Source organism: Lytechinus pictus, chromosome 8 (assembly GCF_037042905.1).
Source record: "Lytechinus pictus isolate F3 Inbred chromosome 8, Lp3.0, whole genome shotgun sequence".
Classification (NCBI taxonomy): Eukaryota; Metazoa; Echinodermata; class Echinoidea; order Temnopleuroida; family Toxopneustidae; genus Lytechinus; species Lytechinus pictus.
The window spans coordinates 10,322,636-10,342,154 of NC_087252.1; the positions used below are offsets into that span (position 1 = coordinate 10,322,636).

The window sequence follows — 19,519 nt, forward strand, 5'->3', positions numbered from 1 at the left end:
CGAGCTCGGGCATAGTGATGATGGCAAGATACATGTTAGCGTCCAGTCGTAAGTGTTCATTCATCCAATCGAGCTTGTATTGTATCCGGTTTGAGCTTGTTTTGTATCCGGTTTGAAAAATAAAATCTGTGCATTTGATTGGTTGAAAGCAGACCACGTGATTAAACGCTATTGTCACTAACCACGGAATGTAATTCCGTGTCATAACCCATAAAGAGTTCTTCCAAGCAATTTCGCTTGTATTGTATCCGGCATGAAAAACAAAATCTGCTTATTTCATTGGTTCAAAGCGCATCACGTGATTAAATAGGCCGACAGTCCCCGCCAGCCTGGGAAAAAAAGTCCATACAAGTTTGTTCGTAGCTTGTTGATAGCTTCTCATAGTGTTTTTAAAAAATTACGTAAGGTGATAGTAAACACTGGTAAAGATAAAGCAGTTTTCAAAGTCATAAATTTGTGTTCCAATAGGTCATTTACTATACATGTAGATCTAAATTTAAATATGTTCTAACAATGTTACGCATAGGGAAGAGGGTCTGGAGCTATGGACACCCCCCCCCCAAAAAAAAAAAAGAGAAAGAGAGAGAGAGGTAGAAGAGGTAGAAAGACCAAGAAAAAGGTAAAAAAGAAATGAAAATTGTTAAAACATGAAATCATTTTCTGTATATATCTAAAAATATAATAATTCCATATTTTTGCAATAAAAATCGAACATTTTGCTCGCTCTCGCAATTTTTTTTTTCACAAATGTTGCCTTAAACGTCATGTCTGGCCATCTCAAAATGTTTGCCCCATACCCACTCTGATCTAGTATAGCCATATTATTCTTGGAGAATTTACGAGTGTGATGGAACTTTGTAACGATGGTAACTATTCAGTCGCGAACTGAAATTATGACTCACAAGGTAGTTGCTATACTCTTGCCATGATAAACGTAATTTCGTTATTGAACGGTTCTCTGGTCCTACCAGTTCTGTTTATAAACTGCAGTTCAACCCTGGCTTGTAGCTTTTGTAAATCACATTCAAACTTAATCTAATTAGCATGATGGACTTTGATTATTAGCACAACTTTCAAGTTGACATTTATCTATCTGGCCACGTGGCTTTTGCACGACACGAGTGTTGTTTTTTTTCCTTTGAAAACTGTATGAGTTCTGGGGACATTTCCTCAACGTGACACGCAAATATTGAAAAATGACCATGCTGTTGTCACAAGCATTTTTTTACACAAATTGATCATTTTTTTATCGACCATTTTAATTTGCGCCAATATGACCAAACAATATGATGCCCAACATAATTTGCTTTGGGGCCTTGAAACACCCCCTCAAAAAAAATCACGGCCAAGAAAAAAAATAGGAACTGAAAAGAGGTGAGAAGATGATTATTTTCTGAATATTGGTTCAGAATCCTTCACTAAATATTATGATCTTTTTATTAAAAAGGTCACAGTTTTTGCGAGCGAGCGAATTATTTTCATAAGTCATATTTTGCCCCACGTGTCATAATTGGCCCCCGATTTTGTGGCTCATTACACTAATGGCAGTCGGCATGATATAGTCAACGAGGTGAAGATTTAGTCGGTTAGACTATATTTTGTTGGTGTTTTTAATACTCTAGTGCAGCGCTTCTCAAACGGTGGGCCGTGGCCCACTGATGGGCCGCGAAGCTCTCTCAGGTGGGCCGCAAGAAGCTCCAGAGGGAGAAAAACTACAGTATATTTCACAGACTTGTCTGATTAGTCAACGTGGGTCAAACAAAACCAATGCACACTTTATATGTATCATTCATGTTGCAAAGCATGCACAGACACACTATGATGGTTTCGATCTAATTTTTAGGTGAACCTCATGTGCATGCATATTGTGTAGTTAATTGTCGCCCAAGATACCGGTCATTTGCGAATGAAGATAAGTTCTCAAACTGTTTGTTCCAAATGTGCTTCAGAACTTTGTGTTCAAATTTCACGGAACATTTTTACATCAAACTGGATGTTTTCTTAAAATTTTGGTAGGTGGGCCTAAAAAAAATCTGAGAGTCAAAGTGGTCCTCGACTTAAAAAGAAGGTTGAGAAGCGCTGCTCTAGTGTGCTATATGATTTCGTGTTAGCTCAGAGCATGTACGGTTAAATCATGCTTCATCATAATGATTGATTTGGCTTAGCAAGCTGGTGTATGAGTTCAGCTGTTTGAAATGGAGACAGTAAACATCGGCATACAGGCTAAATACTGGAAAGTAGGCAGCCAATAAAAGTACATAATGAATACAAAAAGTACAGAGTATACAGGGCCAAACATGAAAGGTTTGTCGGGAGTTTTCAGTTCATAGATGATGTCTCAATGGACTTTAGACTATGCAGGTTTTTTTTTTTAATTGAATAAAAAACGCTGTTTATTACAAGGACTTTACCGTACTTCTTGAACAGATTAAACAAGTATATTTTTTTTTATTTAGCAAGACAATTTGCTATTTAATACTTAATCTTTAATAATATAACCATGGTTGTTTGATATCCTAAACATCTAGTCAAATTGTTAATCGGCGTTTTCATTGTTTTTACTGCGTATACGCACAACCATATAGGCGGAGATCCCGCGCGCGGGCTATATAGGGCAAAAAATGGTACAACAATATTTCACCACCTGGGACGGGAGGCGTACCAACACTGTAAAAAATGAAGTGTTAATTTATTACTTACAGTGCTTGTATAGAGACTGCACTACGATTGCAGATTTTTCTAGTTTAAAGTTGAACTAGAAAATCAGCACTCGCAGTGCAGGCACTATACAAGCACTATAAGTGCTAAATATTAGCGCTTCATTTTTTACAGTGTAAATGTCAATTTTAGAGGTATAAATTGGACTTTTTCAATCAATTTTTGGAGAACGAAATGTTCCTGCAAGCTCGCTTCGCCCGCTCACTTGTAATAAGTTGGGGCGGCGATCTTACGTGCCCCCTCCCCTTCTCGTTACAAAGGATATCACACCATTGCGTATAACTGATACCCGGATCTAAGGCTAAATGAATTAGACAAACCCGAATTTCTCCAGGTAATTTTTAGCATCTTGAAATCTTGTAATTCAGATTGATAATCCACTGATAATCCTTATCAGTGGATTATCAATCCTGGACATAAGAGTAATTAAGTATCGCTGATCATCCGCGCGAATTTCAGGTCACATGACCAATGTCGAAAGTTATTTAAGGTCAATGAACTTTGGCCATGTTGGAGGTAATTGTTTAACTGTCGGCATAACTTTGAAAGTTCATGGATATAGTTTATGAAATGTGGACATTAGGATGTGTCGCTGACAAAAGTCTTAGGTCACATGATCAAAGTCAAATGTCATTTAGGGTCAATGAACATAGTATTATATCACTATATGAATCGTGTTTTTGTGAATAATTACTTTATATTAGTTTTCAGAGTCAGCACTGCTGCTATATTGAATCGCGTAATGCAGGCGAGACTGCCAGAGGCGCTCCACTTGTTTAGGAAAAGTTGTTGGCGAGCCATTCTATCGAGTAGAACATGACGAATGAGATTGCGAGGTGAAATTCAAATTACTACTTTTTCTTCATTTTCAGATTCTAAAGATGGTGGCTTTAAAAGTTTTTTGTGGCTTTGCAAGGATTGCCAAGAATAGAATGTTGAGTTCACACTCTAGTTGCTTATCACAACACGAGCCTTTGCATAAATGAACTCTCCCTTCGGGCGTATTAATTCCCTGACATTCTTTTGTCATACCCAAATTTAATTGTACTTATTTATAGGTTCAATAATGTTCATAATTCTCTTTAAGTGCTTTCATGTTATCGGTTTGCTGTTGTGGGTATGTCTTACATGAACATTTCAGCGAGCGTATGCCTACGTATGTATAGCTATGGCAACTTGGAAAAGTTGTTTTCTTAATCAAATGTCTCCATATCAAGATATTTTGTTTGTTTGTTTCTTAGATTTTTTGGGGGGGATGACAGAAATCAGTGGCGTAATGAGTCAAAAGTTGTGAGGGGGCCATATATAGCGTATGACATTTATGAAAATTTGCGAGGGTGTGAAGCGAGCGAGCACAAATTTCGACATTTTTAATACAAAAATCAAGTTTTGTGAATTTTCTTCACTTATTTCACCCTTCTTTAACTCCTTTCTGTCCTTTTCTCTGTTTTTTTTTTTTTGTCTTGGCAGTGAATAATGCCATCGGTATACGCCACTGTTGGAAATAATTCTTCCAGTACATAATTTGAATTGTGGATATTTTGTGTTAACAAAATACAATCCTTCATAGCGAAAATGTTCGTGTCCCTTTCTTTTCTTTTTTCTTCTCATTTCAAACAACGAAATAAAAAATGTATCAAGTTCAAGGAGTAAAAAACACATTTGAAGAGCAACGCATGTAATAGATAAACGACATAAGGCATGAATAGAATGTTTGATATCATAAAATGTAATTAAAGGAGGAAAAGGCTAAAAACACATCGGCATTCACTTGCTAAAAAAAACGTCTGGTGGATGTTTCACGAATCTGTTCGTAGGATACTTTCAGGTGACTTTACGAACGACTGGTGATCATTTCTTTGTAACTAAATCAACATCAATGAAATGTTGGTGCACCTTACATTTACCACAAGATAAGATCACCAACATGACCAAAGTCACTCGAAGAGGGAGAAAAGGAGGGAGAAAGATAGAGAAACCTAGTGGGGGATGAAGAAATTATTGTATATTATATTGCATAAGAAATATTTTTCATAACTTTATGGAAACGATTTGCTTAGGGCCTATGTGTTCAATATTCCTGGTGCTCGCATTGACTGTTTGATGAGATAAAAAATCCTGCTTTAATAAAACTTCTCGTTTTCAAGTCCATATACACCAAAACAAGGGTGGATCCAGAATTTTCCAAAAGGGGGGAGGGGAAATTTTTCCAAGGAAATGGGGGACCTTTCTGTTTTAACGGCATTTTTACATTACAAATTTAATTTTTGCTACTAAAAGTGATTGCCCCCTTTTAAGGTCTGAATATAAAACATTTCTATGTCGTGCTTACGCTCGCAGTGGATTGGTGAGATATGTTTGCTGTTTATGAATTCCTAAAAAAAAAAGTCCTTTAGACGTCCCTTTTTCTTGTCTAGATATCAAACATTTTCAGCTCGCTCTTCGCTCTCGCAATATTTGGTTAGTGAAATACGTAAGGTCTTAGTGAATTTCTATAAACAGTCCTTAGAATTCCCCTCTTCATGTCTGAATTTCCAAAATTTTAATCTCGCGCTTCGCACTTGCACTTTTGATGAGTGAGATACATATCATATTAATGATTACAATGACTACAAAAAATTTTTCATGTGTTTAGGTGTAATTTTGACAAATCAGCATGAGAGGACTATGGTGAGATATGTATGCTCTTCATGAAGCCCTAAAAACTAGTCCTTAAAATGTCCCTGTTTGGGGTAAATATGTTTTTTCCAGCTCGCGCTTCGCTTGCATTGATTTTTTATTGAGATACGTATCCGTTTAATGGCACAGTACTTAAAATGTCTATATTAGGTCAGTACACCTGGCATTTGAGCGCGCTTCGCGCGCCTACTAAGTGACAAATAAACTTTAGCTGATGCCCCCAATGCCGTGACCCACGGCACGCCTCTGGTCAGAAGATTTGTATTAATCGGTGGAAAATTAATTTGTCGTCAGGTATAAGACCACCAACAATTTTATTGAAAGTAGTCGGTGTTCTTTGGGAAAATTGTTTGGTGTTTGCCACTCCGAAAAATGTTAAAGAAATGGCAAATAAAGTAGTCGGTGAAAGTAAACTTGTTGGCTTCCCATGGCGTAGTCATCGAGCTGGACCTTGAAGCTCTCATGAAACGGTGGATTGTGCCGGTCAATGACGCGAAAGTAATTCATCTGTTATCGAATGTGGCAGCCTTCAGAACTAACATGATCGTTGCATTTATGAAGCTTCACTAATTTACAAATAGTAGTATTGTCTGTTACTATCTATCATATCTATGGGGTGTAAAATCGCCTGGGGCGAACGAGCACATGAAGATATACCAACATCATTTGATGGTTTGGATGTGTTCCCACTGTATTTAATCTTTTTCCATGATACAATAGAGGTTAAGAAAAAAAACATTCCTTGTTTGTTGAGATGTTTTGGCCTTGATGGCGACTGGCTGAAGCACGGTGAGTTCAAGAATGGAAAATATTTTGTCAAATGCCCTTCATGACAATGAGCAACCAAGAGGTCTTTGTCGAAAATTGGCGAATCAAAACAACGGTTTCGTCCTGGACTCTGGATGAACGACAATACTTGCCATTCTTAGTCAGCTCTGAAACTCGGGACTAAACTGCTGTTCCGGTTCACCATTTTTCGTGGATTTTATTTTGAATATAACCGAACCACCGGCTACTTATTTAAATAGTCTAGGGTCTATTTCAATTTATATCCATTGAAGAAAAAGCTCATCCTGAAGTCTTTAAAAGACATAGGCAAACATATGGATAAAATATAAAAGCAATGTGAGACAAAATTTAGGCCTCGTGGACCCTCGGTCTGTAATAGTGGGAAAGTTATCGGCCCGTTATCATGGTTATCGGACTCTTGCTGGGATTGGTCCTCTTTAAACACTGGTTGGGTCTTTTAACACGACTGAATTAACACAGTTAACACCACTGTTTTAATTGTTCTAATACTTGGTTTAAACCAAATCCAAAGTAGTTATCAATGTGTTGGTAATGGGAACGGGTCTGCAATGTCACCCGCCATGTTTTGAACAACATTAGCACCTGTTTCTTCGGCTTGGCACGTAGTATAATTAGTTATGCTTTCGAAAGCACAGTTCAATAGATAATATTGGAGTTCATTAACACTGAACCAGAGGATTACATTAATACAGGGGTAAAGCTAAAGGGAGGAATGGCCGACCGCCCCATCATGGTTTCTCAAGTCAAATCATGAAGAAGAAAAAAACAAAAAGAGGACAAAAGAGATGAAAAGGGGGAGGGGGATCACAGTGTCACAAAAGGGTATAGGTCGCGTAACCTTTCATCACTCCCGTTATTCATTTTAGAAAAAATGACGGTAATTGTTGGTTGTTTTGCCCCCTCCTTCCCACATCAGATTAGCCCGGTCCCCCCCCCCCCCTATATGGTTCACTCAGTGTGGTAAAGGGTTGGTAATATGGTACGTGAGGGGTTGGCATACTAGGAGTAGGCGCCGGCCCAGAAGGGGGACACAAGTCCTCAACTATTTCCTAAAGTATCTCCTCCGTGTGACACATGCCTACTCTTTTGATAGATAACTTATTTTGACCTTTGCTTCTTGATTTACCTGGTTTCGTTTTACTTGAGGGGCCAGACATGCCGTATGGGGCAACATTTCCATTAAAAAAAGTTGCGAGTGAGCTATTAAGCGATTGACGAAAAAGGTTTTGACTTTTTTTAACGAAAGTCTAATTTTGTGATATATTTTGACATAATATTCAGAGAATAATGTCATTTTTACCAACTTTCCTTTTTCTTCATTTTCTTGAACATTTTAGAGGGCATGGCCCTCAAGCCACCTTCATCTGGACGCCAGTGCAATTCTCATGAAATTTGGCTCACACATTGGTTGTGAGGTAAAGATGTGCGAGACAAAGTTTGTGTGCGTTTGTCAGAAATCGTGTTGCCATGGTAAAAACATGTCTGTTTTAGGTTAAAAAAAATATTGCGGTTTGAAGTTCTTCATCAGTTTTCAACCAAGTCCCATGAAATTTTGCACACACATTGGTCTTGAGATTGGAATATGCAAGACGTATTTTTTGTTTGTGTTGGTAATCCTTTTGCCATGGTTACAACATTTGATTAGGCGAAAATTAGATTTTTTAAAATCTTGCGGTTCAAATTACTTCATCGGTTTTTAACAAATTCTCATAAATTTGTCTCACACATTGGTTTTGAGGTGAAGATGTGCGAGACGCATTTTTTTATGTGTGTCGGAAATTGTATTGCCCTGGTAAAACATTTCTGTATTAGGAAAAAGGAATCATGTGGTTTCAATTACTTACTCAGTTTTCAACTAATTCTCATGAAAGTTGCTACGCACATAGATCTTAAGCTAGGGAGTGCAAGACACATATTTTACATTTGTAAGAAATAGTGTTGCCATGGTAACAGCATATTACGACCCCCAAAACACGTATGTTGGCATCTGCGTTGTCACGGTAACGGCATATGGCGGAGGGGGGTTATTAATAACCTTCAGAGATATTTCTAGCAGATCCAGAGACTACAGTCAGGCTAAGTCCTCCAACGAAACGGGCTCCAGACTAATATAGAACAGAGTCCCCAGACCAATCAAAGCTATTGTGTTACCTTAAAAGGCATACCATTGGCCTGGCGGTTTGGCTGCCATGAGTGTAGACCACGGATGGACTAATGGCTTCTGAATGTGACAGATAGCGGAAAATTGCAAAAATATCCAAAAAAATGTCAGAACCGGCTAAAAAAAGAAAATTACTATTATAAACAAAATATAAATAGAAACAGCTACAAAACATTTATAATAAACACCAGCCTTAAACCAAGGGTATTATAACAAGCGAACAGATTATTGGTTTAACCTTCCATTTCTTTCGACCCTCATTTAACTCATTTAGGCATAATGCAATCAATGATTGATTGGTATGTTTTCCCCTAACCATAAACTCCCTTGTTCCTATTAGTTCGTGTTAATCTTCTTAAATACCTTTTCCAGTTATTTTCATTTGACATCTTGAGCAGCATAGGCTTGATAAAGTGGTCCCTGCATGAGGTTTTGTAAGGCCATAGATAAGGCAAACTTTGGGCTGGTTAATGGCGTCAAAAGAATTATGATTCGAGAGGTAGACCCTGACTGACCTAGTTACAGACGACAAAAGGTACTTTTGGGCCTTAATTTCTGTTACAATGGAAAGAGATCTAATGGCCAACAGCCAGACTGTAGGTACCTATACTAATGAGCAAATATGCTAGAGTCATCCAATTCATCTCGTGACTGAATACTTCTACCTGCAAAATGTCGTGAATCATGAGCTTTTCTTTCTCTAATACCCCTTTCATAAACCCAATAAATCACAATTATGCGGCTAATAGCAGCATAATTTGGTCGTAAAATCAGAGGAGGACAAGAGTTATCCGCATTATTCTGATGCTGCTATTATCCGCATAATAGCAGCATCGGGACAAGATTTTGAGTTTATGAACGTATTTCCAAATAATGCGGATAATTGCTATGGTGCGGTCACAAGGTCACCCTTTTCCAACACCGCATCGGAGGGGGCGTGTCCAGTTGTCATGACGATTATCTGCCTTTTTCAGGACGGGCGCTCGTAAAAATAATGCGGATAATTTTCGGATTTTGTGAACGCAATTTTTATTGAATTATCCGCATTACTCTTAGGCGGCCAATTGGAGGATAGGTTTTATTGGGTTTATGAAAGGGGTATTAGACTTTACCAACTTTAACCTCAAGTCAAATAAAATATCATTGCACCATCGCGGATAGAGTAAACGTTTCTCTATCATATTGGTCATTTATTTTGTATAAAATATTTGGATAAATGAGTGAATTTTAGTCCTGAAAATGTGCCTCAAAAATGAATTTTCTTCCTCTGGTTTCTGTTGCAATTTGTGGAAATCTTTGTGTATTGTGCCTCAATGATATCTATATCACCATAGAGCTGACATTCTTTACTTTCTCGCAATGTCACTCTTAATATGTGGCACCTTTTAATTGAGTCAAGATCACAACAAGGTACAAGACTTGATTTTTAAAATTTTGACCTGAAATCCAAAGTTTTGAAGGTTTCAAACCAACATGCGCATGTAATTTGATGAGATTAACACTTGGGACGTGACCTTGGAGGGGCCCAAGGATGGGCACTGTTGGAATTTTGGTGGGTGTGTGGTCTTTTTGACCAATCAGATTGTGGTATCCTAGTTTTCAAGATGCTTATTGTACTTGGCCAATGCAAAGTGTGATCTTGACCCGATTAAGCAAATTCTTATTTTGAAACCTTTACCAAAAATCATTTGGGCTCAATCAAAAATGAAGTGTAAAAACAACAACTTTTGTCAGGTGAAAATAATTATTCTGTTGCATGTTTTATATTAAAGGTTTTACCTTCATTCGAATTTTTGTAAATAAATTCAAACACATGACCTGAAAGAATGACTCTTTTTCTTTACAGTGATATCATAATCATGAAATTTTATATAAGATTATAGCTGTAATGGCCGCATAAAAAGAGCTGTTTTGTTCCGGACCCAGCTCATTACATATGCAATACCTCTCTTGTCGTGTATGCAGGGTTCCCACGGTCATGGAAAATCCTGGAAAAATTTGTGGTCCTGGAAAGTCAGGGAATTTGGAAAACTTGTGAAAAGTCATGGAAAAGTCATGGAACTGCATTTACCTCCTGGCTATGGCAGCTTTCCGTTTTGTCGTGTCTCGCAAAGTTCTCTCATACTTAATTATCATTCTCTGCTATTATAATTGGTGTTCATAATTTCCATTTTTCCCAGTTTTGTGACATCCCAAATTCTACAAAACTCCTGGGACATAGTTTCTAGTGGAAAGCTGAAAGGGTGTAGCGTCCCTTGCCTCCAGAGCTTTTCAATGTTATGTGGTGTACAGTCATGTAGTCTGCATACATTCTGTTTTGTTGGTAGTGGTTTTGGGTCTTGTGGTGAGCAGGCATGCTGGTGCGCAGGCATGTTGGTGCGTAGGGGTGCTGGTACATGGGTGGTGGCTAGCATCATAATATGGTATATGCATAGGGGTGGTAGCTAGCATTATGTAGAGTTTCTCTCACTCACAGCATACTGATACACCACACTTCTCAATACTGTATGCCAGATGCTCAAAATGACTCAATTTTGTTTAAATTGTGTCAGTTTGAGCATCATGGAGAGATTTCTTTCAGGTATCATCATTATCCAGTCATGTCAAAGAAGTGTTATTTCCAGCACCTTTGGCTAGATGATCCAGAGTATGCATCATGGCTGCAAGAAGTTAAAGATGACAAGTGCAAGGCCTTTTGCATGGCATGCAGAAAAAACTTTGACATCTCCAACATGGGTGCGTGGGCCCTGAAGAGCCATATGAAGAGGAAGACACATGAGGATGAAATGAAGCGTAAACCTACTACAGTTCAGCAATCCATCACAGAGTTTCTTCATGCCTCATCTACAGCTACCGGTGGTGCTTCTGCAGACGCAGTTCCTGCAGTGGAAGATGGTCGGACCTCTCGAGTTTGCCACGGGCTTACAACCTCTAAGTGTGCAACTGCAGATGGTGTCCTCAAGGCCGAAGTAATGTGGGCACTCAAAGTTGTTATGAACTACTTGTCATTCAACAGTTGCAAGAATGTCAAGGACCTCTTTGCAACAATGTTCCCAGATAGTCCTACTGCAAAGGCCTTCACCTGTGGGCCGACCAAATGTGCATATCTAGTGGTCTTTGGACTTGCTCCATATTTCCATAAGAGACTCATAGAAGAGACTAGGCTTACTCCATGCTACACAGTATCATTTGATGAATGCATGAATGAGGTGTTGCAAAATGAACAGATGGACTTGGTCATCAGGTTCTGGAACAATGCAAGTGACCAAGTCGCAGTCCGCTACATGGGATCACAATTTCTTGGACATACAAAAGCCACCGATCTCCTCAAACATTTCAAAGAAGGAACTGACAAGATGGACCCTAAACGTCTGCTGCAAGTCTCAATGGATGGGCCAAATGTCAATGTGAAATTTCACAAAGATCTTGTAAAAGAGAGGGCAGCAGAAGAACTACCAGAACTTCTGAACATTGTCAGCTGTGGGCTTCATACAGTTCATGGGAGTCTGCACACTGGAGCAAACAAGACTGGATGGAACCTGGGAAATCTGCTCAGGGCCATATGGCAGATATTCCACGATAGTCCAGCACGAAGAGAGGATTTCACAAAAATCACGAGAAGCAGCCTCTATCCTCTAAAATTCTGTGCCCACAGATGGGTAGAAGATGTGAAAGTTGCAGAGCGTGCACTCTTCATATGGCCTGCTGTGGAGATATTTGTTGGGTCCTTTTAAGGCAAGGAAGCACCGAGTACAGTGTCATTTACAACCGTCAAGGCAGTTTGTAGGGATACATTAACATTGGCAAAACTCCAGTTCTTCATCTCGGTCGCCAAGCAACTGAAGGGCTTCCTCACAAAGTTCCAGACAGATGCTCCCATGGTACCATTTCTAGGCCCAGAGCTTAAGGATCTCCTTGTTACCCTCATGAGCCGATTTATGAAAAAGGAGCTTCTAGACGAAGCTGATACCTACCAGAAGATAGCAGCTTTGGACCCCAATGATGACCAGAAGAATCTGCTGCCGCTAAAAAAAGTTGACATAGGGTTTGCAGCCCGCCAAACCCTGATAAATGTTACAGAGAAGAAGCTCACGAGTGAACTGAGAGTGCTTGCATTCAGAAATGAATGCATCACTTTGCTTCAGTGCATGGTAACAAAGTTGCTTGAGCGGTGCCCTCTCAAGTACCCCATGGTCAGGTGTCTGTCTTCACTGATACCAATTTCAAAGAAACTGGTCTCGGGATCTAGTGACTCGGCAGCAAAGTTTGACAAGATTCTGCAGACACTCATGAATGCCAAGAGGAGAACAAGTGAGCAGTGTGATGACCTGTTGTCTCAGTACAAGGGCTACTGTGCTGACATGAGGCAACAACATTTGGATGAGTTCAAAGCCTTCACTCCCGACCCTGACACAGACACCAACAGCAGGCTAGATACATTCCTGTGCAAGTACATGAAGGGCACCAAGTATGATAAACTGTGGGAAGTAGTCAAGATTCTCCTCACCCTCTCACCTGGGCAGGCCTCCATTGAGAAGGGCTACTCAGTGAACAAGGATCTCCTGGTTGAAAACATGAAGGAGAAAACAATCGTAGCCCTGCGTATACCATCTATGACAGTGTCCAGGTCACAACCCCATCATTCACTAGCATACTCCTCACACGGGATATGAAAAGACATGTGCGGGCTGCCAGAATGAGGTATGACCAGTACATGGAGGAGGTAAAGAAGAGCAACTTGAATGCACAGAGAGCAAAGAAGAGAGCAGGAATACAAGAGGACATTACTACAGCTGAAAAGAAGATGAAGCTTGTGGATGACACAATACAGACTCTCCGAAAGGAAGCTGACCAGCTAGCCAAGGATGCTGAGAAGAAACAGGACTTTACACTGCTGTCAAAATCAAATGCCTTTCGGAAGAAGGCAACTGAGAAACAAGAGGAACACAAATCCCTGAAGAAGAAAATCCAGCAGCTGCGGGACAAGCTTAAGGAGTAGGAGTGCTAGTAGAAACAAAGTAGAACAATAAACTGTGTCTGTGGGTGCATGCATGGACTTTGTCATATAGAACAGTGTTACATATATGTACATTCCACTTCATTTTGCATTTTTGGCTTTTGCTATCAGAAAAGTGTTGGTAGCATGCAGTTGCATATAGCATCATTTAGGTTCCTGGTTGTACTGTTTTGTAGTACACTGTAATTACCCCAATCCTGACCTTCACTGTAATTTCCACTTTCACTATAAGTGCAGTGTTACTTAGTTGCCAGTGCTACTGCTAAATGATTTGTTAGCCTTTTTTTTTTTCATGTCACCTTATTGTAAAACTTAAATGTCACTCTTTTGTAAAAATTGGCTCATGTAAAGTGTTTCATCTTCATATAATTCAGGGTTCCCCCAGAAATTTGAAAACAGAATTCCATGACTTTTATGTGGAAGTTTTGTAGTAAAGGTGAATTCAGGATCCTAATTTCAATATGCCTGGAAAATTTGACATTTACATCAATTGTATAGTTCACTTTTGTGACAAGATCTGCATGCTATGCTCTGAAAATTTGGAAATAGTTCATGGAAATCTGTCAGTTCAAGAAATTACATGAGTTTGTGTTCAAGACAATTTTGAATCTTGATGTTGGTGAAACGAAAATGGTACTGTACCCTGGTCAGAAACAGACCATATACCAATGATAATACATGTACATGTCATGAGTAAGGTATTGGGTGGAATGGATGGCTGTGAGGGAAGGTTATGGAGGCCATCATAATGTGTCTGATTTTGGAAACCGTGCCAGAAAGCAAGTCATGGAAAGCAGCAATTTAGTCATGGAAAAGTCATGGAATTATGTTTTCAAATTTCTGTGGGAACCCTGTGTACGTCACTTACGGCCTTTTCACACGTGAATTTTGAATCATCGTTGTAATGATGATTGCTATTGTAATCATGACTGTGATTAGCGTTCATTATTCTAATCATGTTCTAGTTTAGTTTCACACGTGCTAAATATTCGTCATTAGCCTTATTTTTCACTGGAATCATCATTCAAATTACGATTTTCTTTACCGTGTGAAAGGGCGGCTAGATGAAGGAAGCTACTTTTTTAAGGACCTGCCTAATGACTGCCAAGCGAGGATTCGAACTCACAACATCACTATCATGATGCCAATGCTCTAGTCACTAGATCACACGACCCCGTATTCGTACCCTGCCCTCGCCCACAGAGAGTTGTCTGCAGGCACAGACCCTGATTGAAACTTTGATCAACAAGTGAGTCCTCACACAAAGACTAGCACATACCTCAGCGAGGGGCTATCAGTGCACCGGGGTTGTAGCCTTTGCATTCAGACCCCTTAATTCGAGTGAAGGGCTTGCACAGCAGACTACAGAGAGAGAGTGGAAACGTGTTCGGAAGGTGTATTTTATGTTTACGGGAGGGGTGTTGCGATTTCCCTTTTTTAATATTATATGTATTTTGAATTCGCACTTATTATTACATTCATGACATTATTCATTTTCCATTTCATTTTCGTATAAATATTTCTCTCGTTTCCATTTAATGATTTTTATTTTTACCAGTCACAAGAAACAGAAAGAAAAGTTTTATGAAGTGGTATCAAAGTCAAAGTACCCAGTAATGTATTCATGAATCCATGAATGCTTAATACATTCACCGGTAAATATTTACCAGTATATATTTTGCTTTTTTTTCATCGTATTTTTTTTATTTTGACGTATTATCCATATCATACACTAGCCTAGACTTATTCTAAAGCCCGTCTGTAGCCCAGGGTGTTTTTTTTTTTCATGGAGAGAGATAATCATAAACACACCCTCGCCCCTGTAATTGATGCTTTTCCTTCCTTCAATACCCTTCATAAATAATGTAAATACTAAGAAAATGAATAAGACGATTTGAGTGGTCAAAACGAAGCCATTTCTGGTCGAGACTGCCCACTTTGCAACAACAGTCTTCGCACAGTGCAGGTCCGTGTCCATTCGATATCGATTCACTTTTCAACACAAACGAGAAAACGGTTTAATTCCTAGTACTTGTGATTTTCTTGTACGCTTGTATGGCTTGTGCCCGTGTATGTATGCATAAAACAGGATCCTATTAGTGTAAACCCGTGGTTATGAATAAGTATTCAAAGCAAGGCCAACTCAAAATAAGCCCTTAATTTCTCCACCCGCTCGCACCTTCTGGTGTAGATTGCGAAAAGAGTCGGACTGCAAAAACGCCAGTGTTGATTTAACACCTGACTGGTATCTATCGGTCCACACCAGAGAAGCGTTGAAACAACACCAGTTAAGAATCGAACAGATGTTGGTTTAACACTATATGGTGTTGCTTAAATGCCAAATTTGTGTTAGCCTAACGCCAAACAGGTGTTGTTTCAACACCTCTCTGGTATGGACCGATACCAGGTGGTTGTTACATTGACACCAGCATTATTTCAGTGTGAATGTATTATCGAGTTTCACATTTCCTGATATTTATGATTTTTTTTTTTTTTTTTTTTTATTTATGTTTTTATTGATAAATCTTCAACATACAAATCATTTACATCAAATTCCACTATAAAAGTTACCAAAAAAATCAAAAATCAATCAAAATATATACAGAGTTATAATTGGGTTTAATATAATTATTATATCCCATGACGATTACTCTATTTGTAATGTATGGCTGTATAATCTTCACTCATAGGGCTACCTGTAAACTGGTGATTTGGGGATATATCAGTGTTTTAGTGATACAGTCACTATCATTACTTATCAATATTTTGTAAATTACTAATTTGTATTTGTATTGAATGGATTGATTTAAATTTTATTTTATTGAAAGACGAAAATACAGCAATCTTTGCAAAAACAAAATATGAAAAGAAAATATGCCAACATATTTTTACAGTAAAATGCAAACAGAAAAGCACATAACTAACGACAATACCATTTTTTGTGTTTTGATTTCTCCATATTCACGGGCTTTATGTGTTTTGCACCTTAACCTTTTGTTGAAAAGACAATTCGTCTCCAATTACCCTATTCAATTTATGTCACGTGTTTATCTCGACCAATCACAAATCTTTATGTATTTGCCTTCGGGCCATTCCCTTTCTTCTCTGTTTTTTCATGTTGTTATTTTCATATTCGGAGTTGACGAGATTATTGTCAGGACAACAGTGTCAGGCCCATGGATTTTTTCTTTACAATTTCATTAAAAACATTGCATTCATTTGTCCCAACTGTCAAGCATTGACTGATGTGATGGGTCTGTTTTGGGGGTTTAAGAATTGGTAACGGAATGGGATGTGAAAACATGGAAACAAGGAAAGAACACTCAGAGACATAACGCCAGTTTGAGATTTATTTGTTTGTAGATCCCCTCTCAAGGAAATCAAAAAAAGGGGCCATCAGGAGTCCCCCCCCCCCCCTCAACTCTTGATTTATCAAGTGATTAAGCAAAAATGAAAAGAGAGAGAATTGGAAATGTAGAAAAGAGATTTTCTAAGTTAGACGGACAAGAATTATATTTGTAGTATTATTTTGATCTTTCTCTTTCTATATTTTTGGGGGTGGAATAATGTAATAATTCTTATACTGCACATCGTTCACCTTGTAAAATAATTAGTAATTGAATTTCAGGTTGAACGGAAGAGGGGTTGAGTAAATACCATTATTATTTACTTCACTAATATAAATACACAATGACTGCCAACCCCCCCCCCCCCCCCCATATCCCTTATATTGTAACTTTTTTATTATTACCAAAATAGGTGCGAAGCAGGCGATTTTCGAAGCCAATTATACCACATATCTATCCTAAATGTTATCTTATGAATATAAAAAAAATTGTCTTTTTCCAGTAATGTAAGATATGATCCTCCTGAATATCTCAAATAGTCATTTGAACTTCAATCGGTAAATATTTTATTATCAAATCTTGACTACTAAAATGAAAGTATTTGATATCATTATTTATCATGAGATTATGGTCATGAAAGCAATGTTTTGTTGTTGTTGTTGGAGGGGTAAATTTGCAAATTCTTGGAAATATTCAGCAAAGAAAAACAGATTATTCTCATTTATTTCTTTCCCAAACTGGACGAGAGTTTCACCCGGTTTGAGTTTTCACAACTCAAAGTGTATGGCCATTTATGGTAGAGATTGGTAGTGGATAGGGTTTATTTGCTTGGTGCCGGGTGAAAATGGCAGAGGTAAAAATGGCAGAGGTAATAATGGCAAAGGTAAAAAATGGCAGAGGTAAAAATGGCAGAGGTAAAAATGGCAGAGGTAAAAATGGCAGAGGTAATAATGGCAGAGGTAAAAATGGCAGAGGTAAAAATGGCAGAGGTAATAATGGCAGAGGCAAAAATGACAGAGGTAAAGATCATGACATGCTAGATCAGCAAGGAAAAGATATAGCCTTTCCAGTTAATATCAGTCATAATTATTGACCTTGAATGGACTCCTATCGACAAAATGGGTATTATGAATTGATGAGATATTATTTGGATTTTTTTTCATCATTTTAGGTCTATACTGTATCGTTGATATGATTAAACTCAAACACTGCCATGCCAAAATGATTTCAATTAGTGAGTGATGAAAGGATTTACCTTGGCCAGGTCGTATAGTAGAACAGCACTTCATCACGTACATACCAAACGAACTGTAATGTAAAAACCAATATGCGCTACCATTAACACACTGAAATAAACGAGTTCTTTGAACCACTTGCATAACTTGGATAACAGAAAAATAACAAAACGTTCTGTAATAAAAGTAATTTTTCATATTTCAACATCATAATGGATCCGAATAGATATCGATATGCTACGTATGTAGTTTAATGTAAATGATATAATAATAGCAACTAGTGTTCATTTTCTCAGAGTAATACCTCATTGCAGCTAGTCCAAGTGGATATCAGGTTCCTTAAAAAGTTTCTATGGTAACGGGTACCACATGAATTTTGAAATGTGTAGCGAATCAGGGATTTAAATTCATAGGTGTTTCTTAGGTACCATTCTATCGACCTGTTTTGAAGGGGGAAATTCACCCTGACGAATGGTTTACTGTAGAAATAGCAGAAAAAATATATTGGTGAAGGTTTGCGGAAAACCCATCAAAGATTAAGAAAGTTATTAGAAGTTTGAGTTTTAGATCTGTGACTTCATATACTAGTAACTACCCCGTATTTTATTCACCATAATGTCTACTTTTCAATTTTTAATCAGTGGTTCATGATTGCTAAAACAAAATCTTTTAGGAACGGATGTGAAATTATTTGTGTGTTAATATACTTAGGGTACGATTAAAACCATTTTCATCCTTTTTTTAAATGACATTTCATTGATATTTTTTTGTACACCATATATGGGGCAAACTGCTCGCAAATGACGTTCCCATAAAATGTAAAATTTTAGTAGCTTTTTAAATCTTTGATGGATTCCCTAAAACTCTCACCAATATCATTTAAAAAAAACTTTATGTCAGTGTGAATTTCCCCTGTAATGAATTAAGTACAATATTTGGGATCCAAAGTGTTCTTCAAATTTGAATATTAGAAGAGCGATTTGACATGAGAAGTTCGTGCATGTAAGCCCAGGAAAAAAATGAGAAATACCAACTCAAGTGTTATCATTTTTACCTCAGCCATTATTTCCGCTGCTATTTATTCCTCTGCCATTTTTACCTTTGCCATTTTTACTTCTTCCATTTTCACCTCTGGCATGTTTACCTTTGCCATTTTTACCTCTGGCATTTTTACCCTTGCCATTTTTACCTCTGCCATTTTTACCTTTGCCATTTTTACCTCTGCCATTTTACCTCTGCCATTTTTACCTTTGCCATTTCTAACCTCTGCCATTTTCACACCGAGCCATTTGCTAAAGACATTTGAACAAGTTGGTTTTATCAATAAGTTGTGAGGGGGAAATCTCTGGTTTTTACAACTCAAGAAGCTAATATATTATAAAAGATATTTATCTTTCCGCTGTAAGAAAACATCTCGATTCCACCCGATTTTTCTGTTTGAAACGCCTTCCTTTCAGAAGTCCTATTGACCTCTTTACTACGAATTTCTTTAGATTCATCTTCGTTACTCCTTGTTCCCGTCCTTGTTACATCGATTCAAAACCCCCTCAAA

At 38.1% G+C, this 19,519-nt stretch overlaps 1 protein-coding gene across 1 annotated transcript in view; it reads left to right on the forward strand.

Moving 5' to 3' along the window:
* Positions 1–13,064: 13,064 nt before the first annotated feature.
* LOC135154995 (ammonium transporter Rh type A-like) overlaps positions 13,065–19,519 on the forward strand; it is a 31,450-nt gene continuing 24,995 nt past the window's right edge. The window contains exon 1 of the mRNA XM_064103265.1: positions 13,065–13,363. Within this exon, the coding sequence (XP_063959335.1) occupies positions 13,065–13,363 (299 nt within the window). The remainder of the gene's footprint in view (positions 13,364–19,519) is intronic.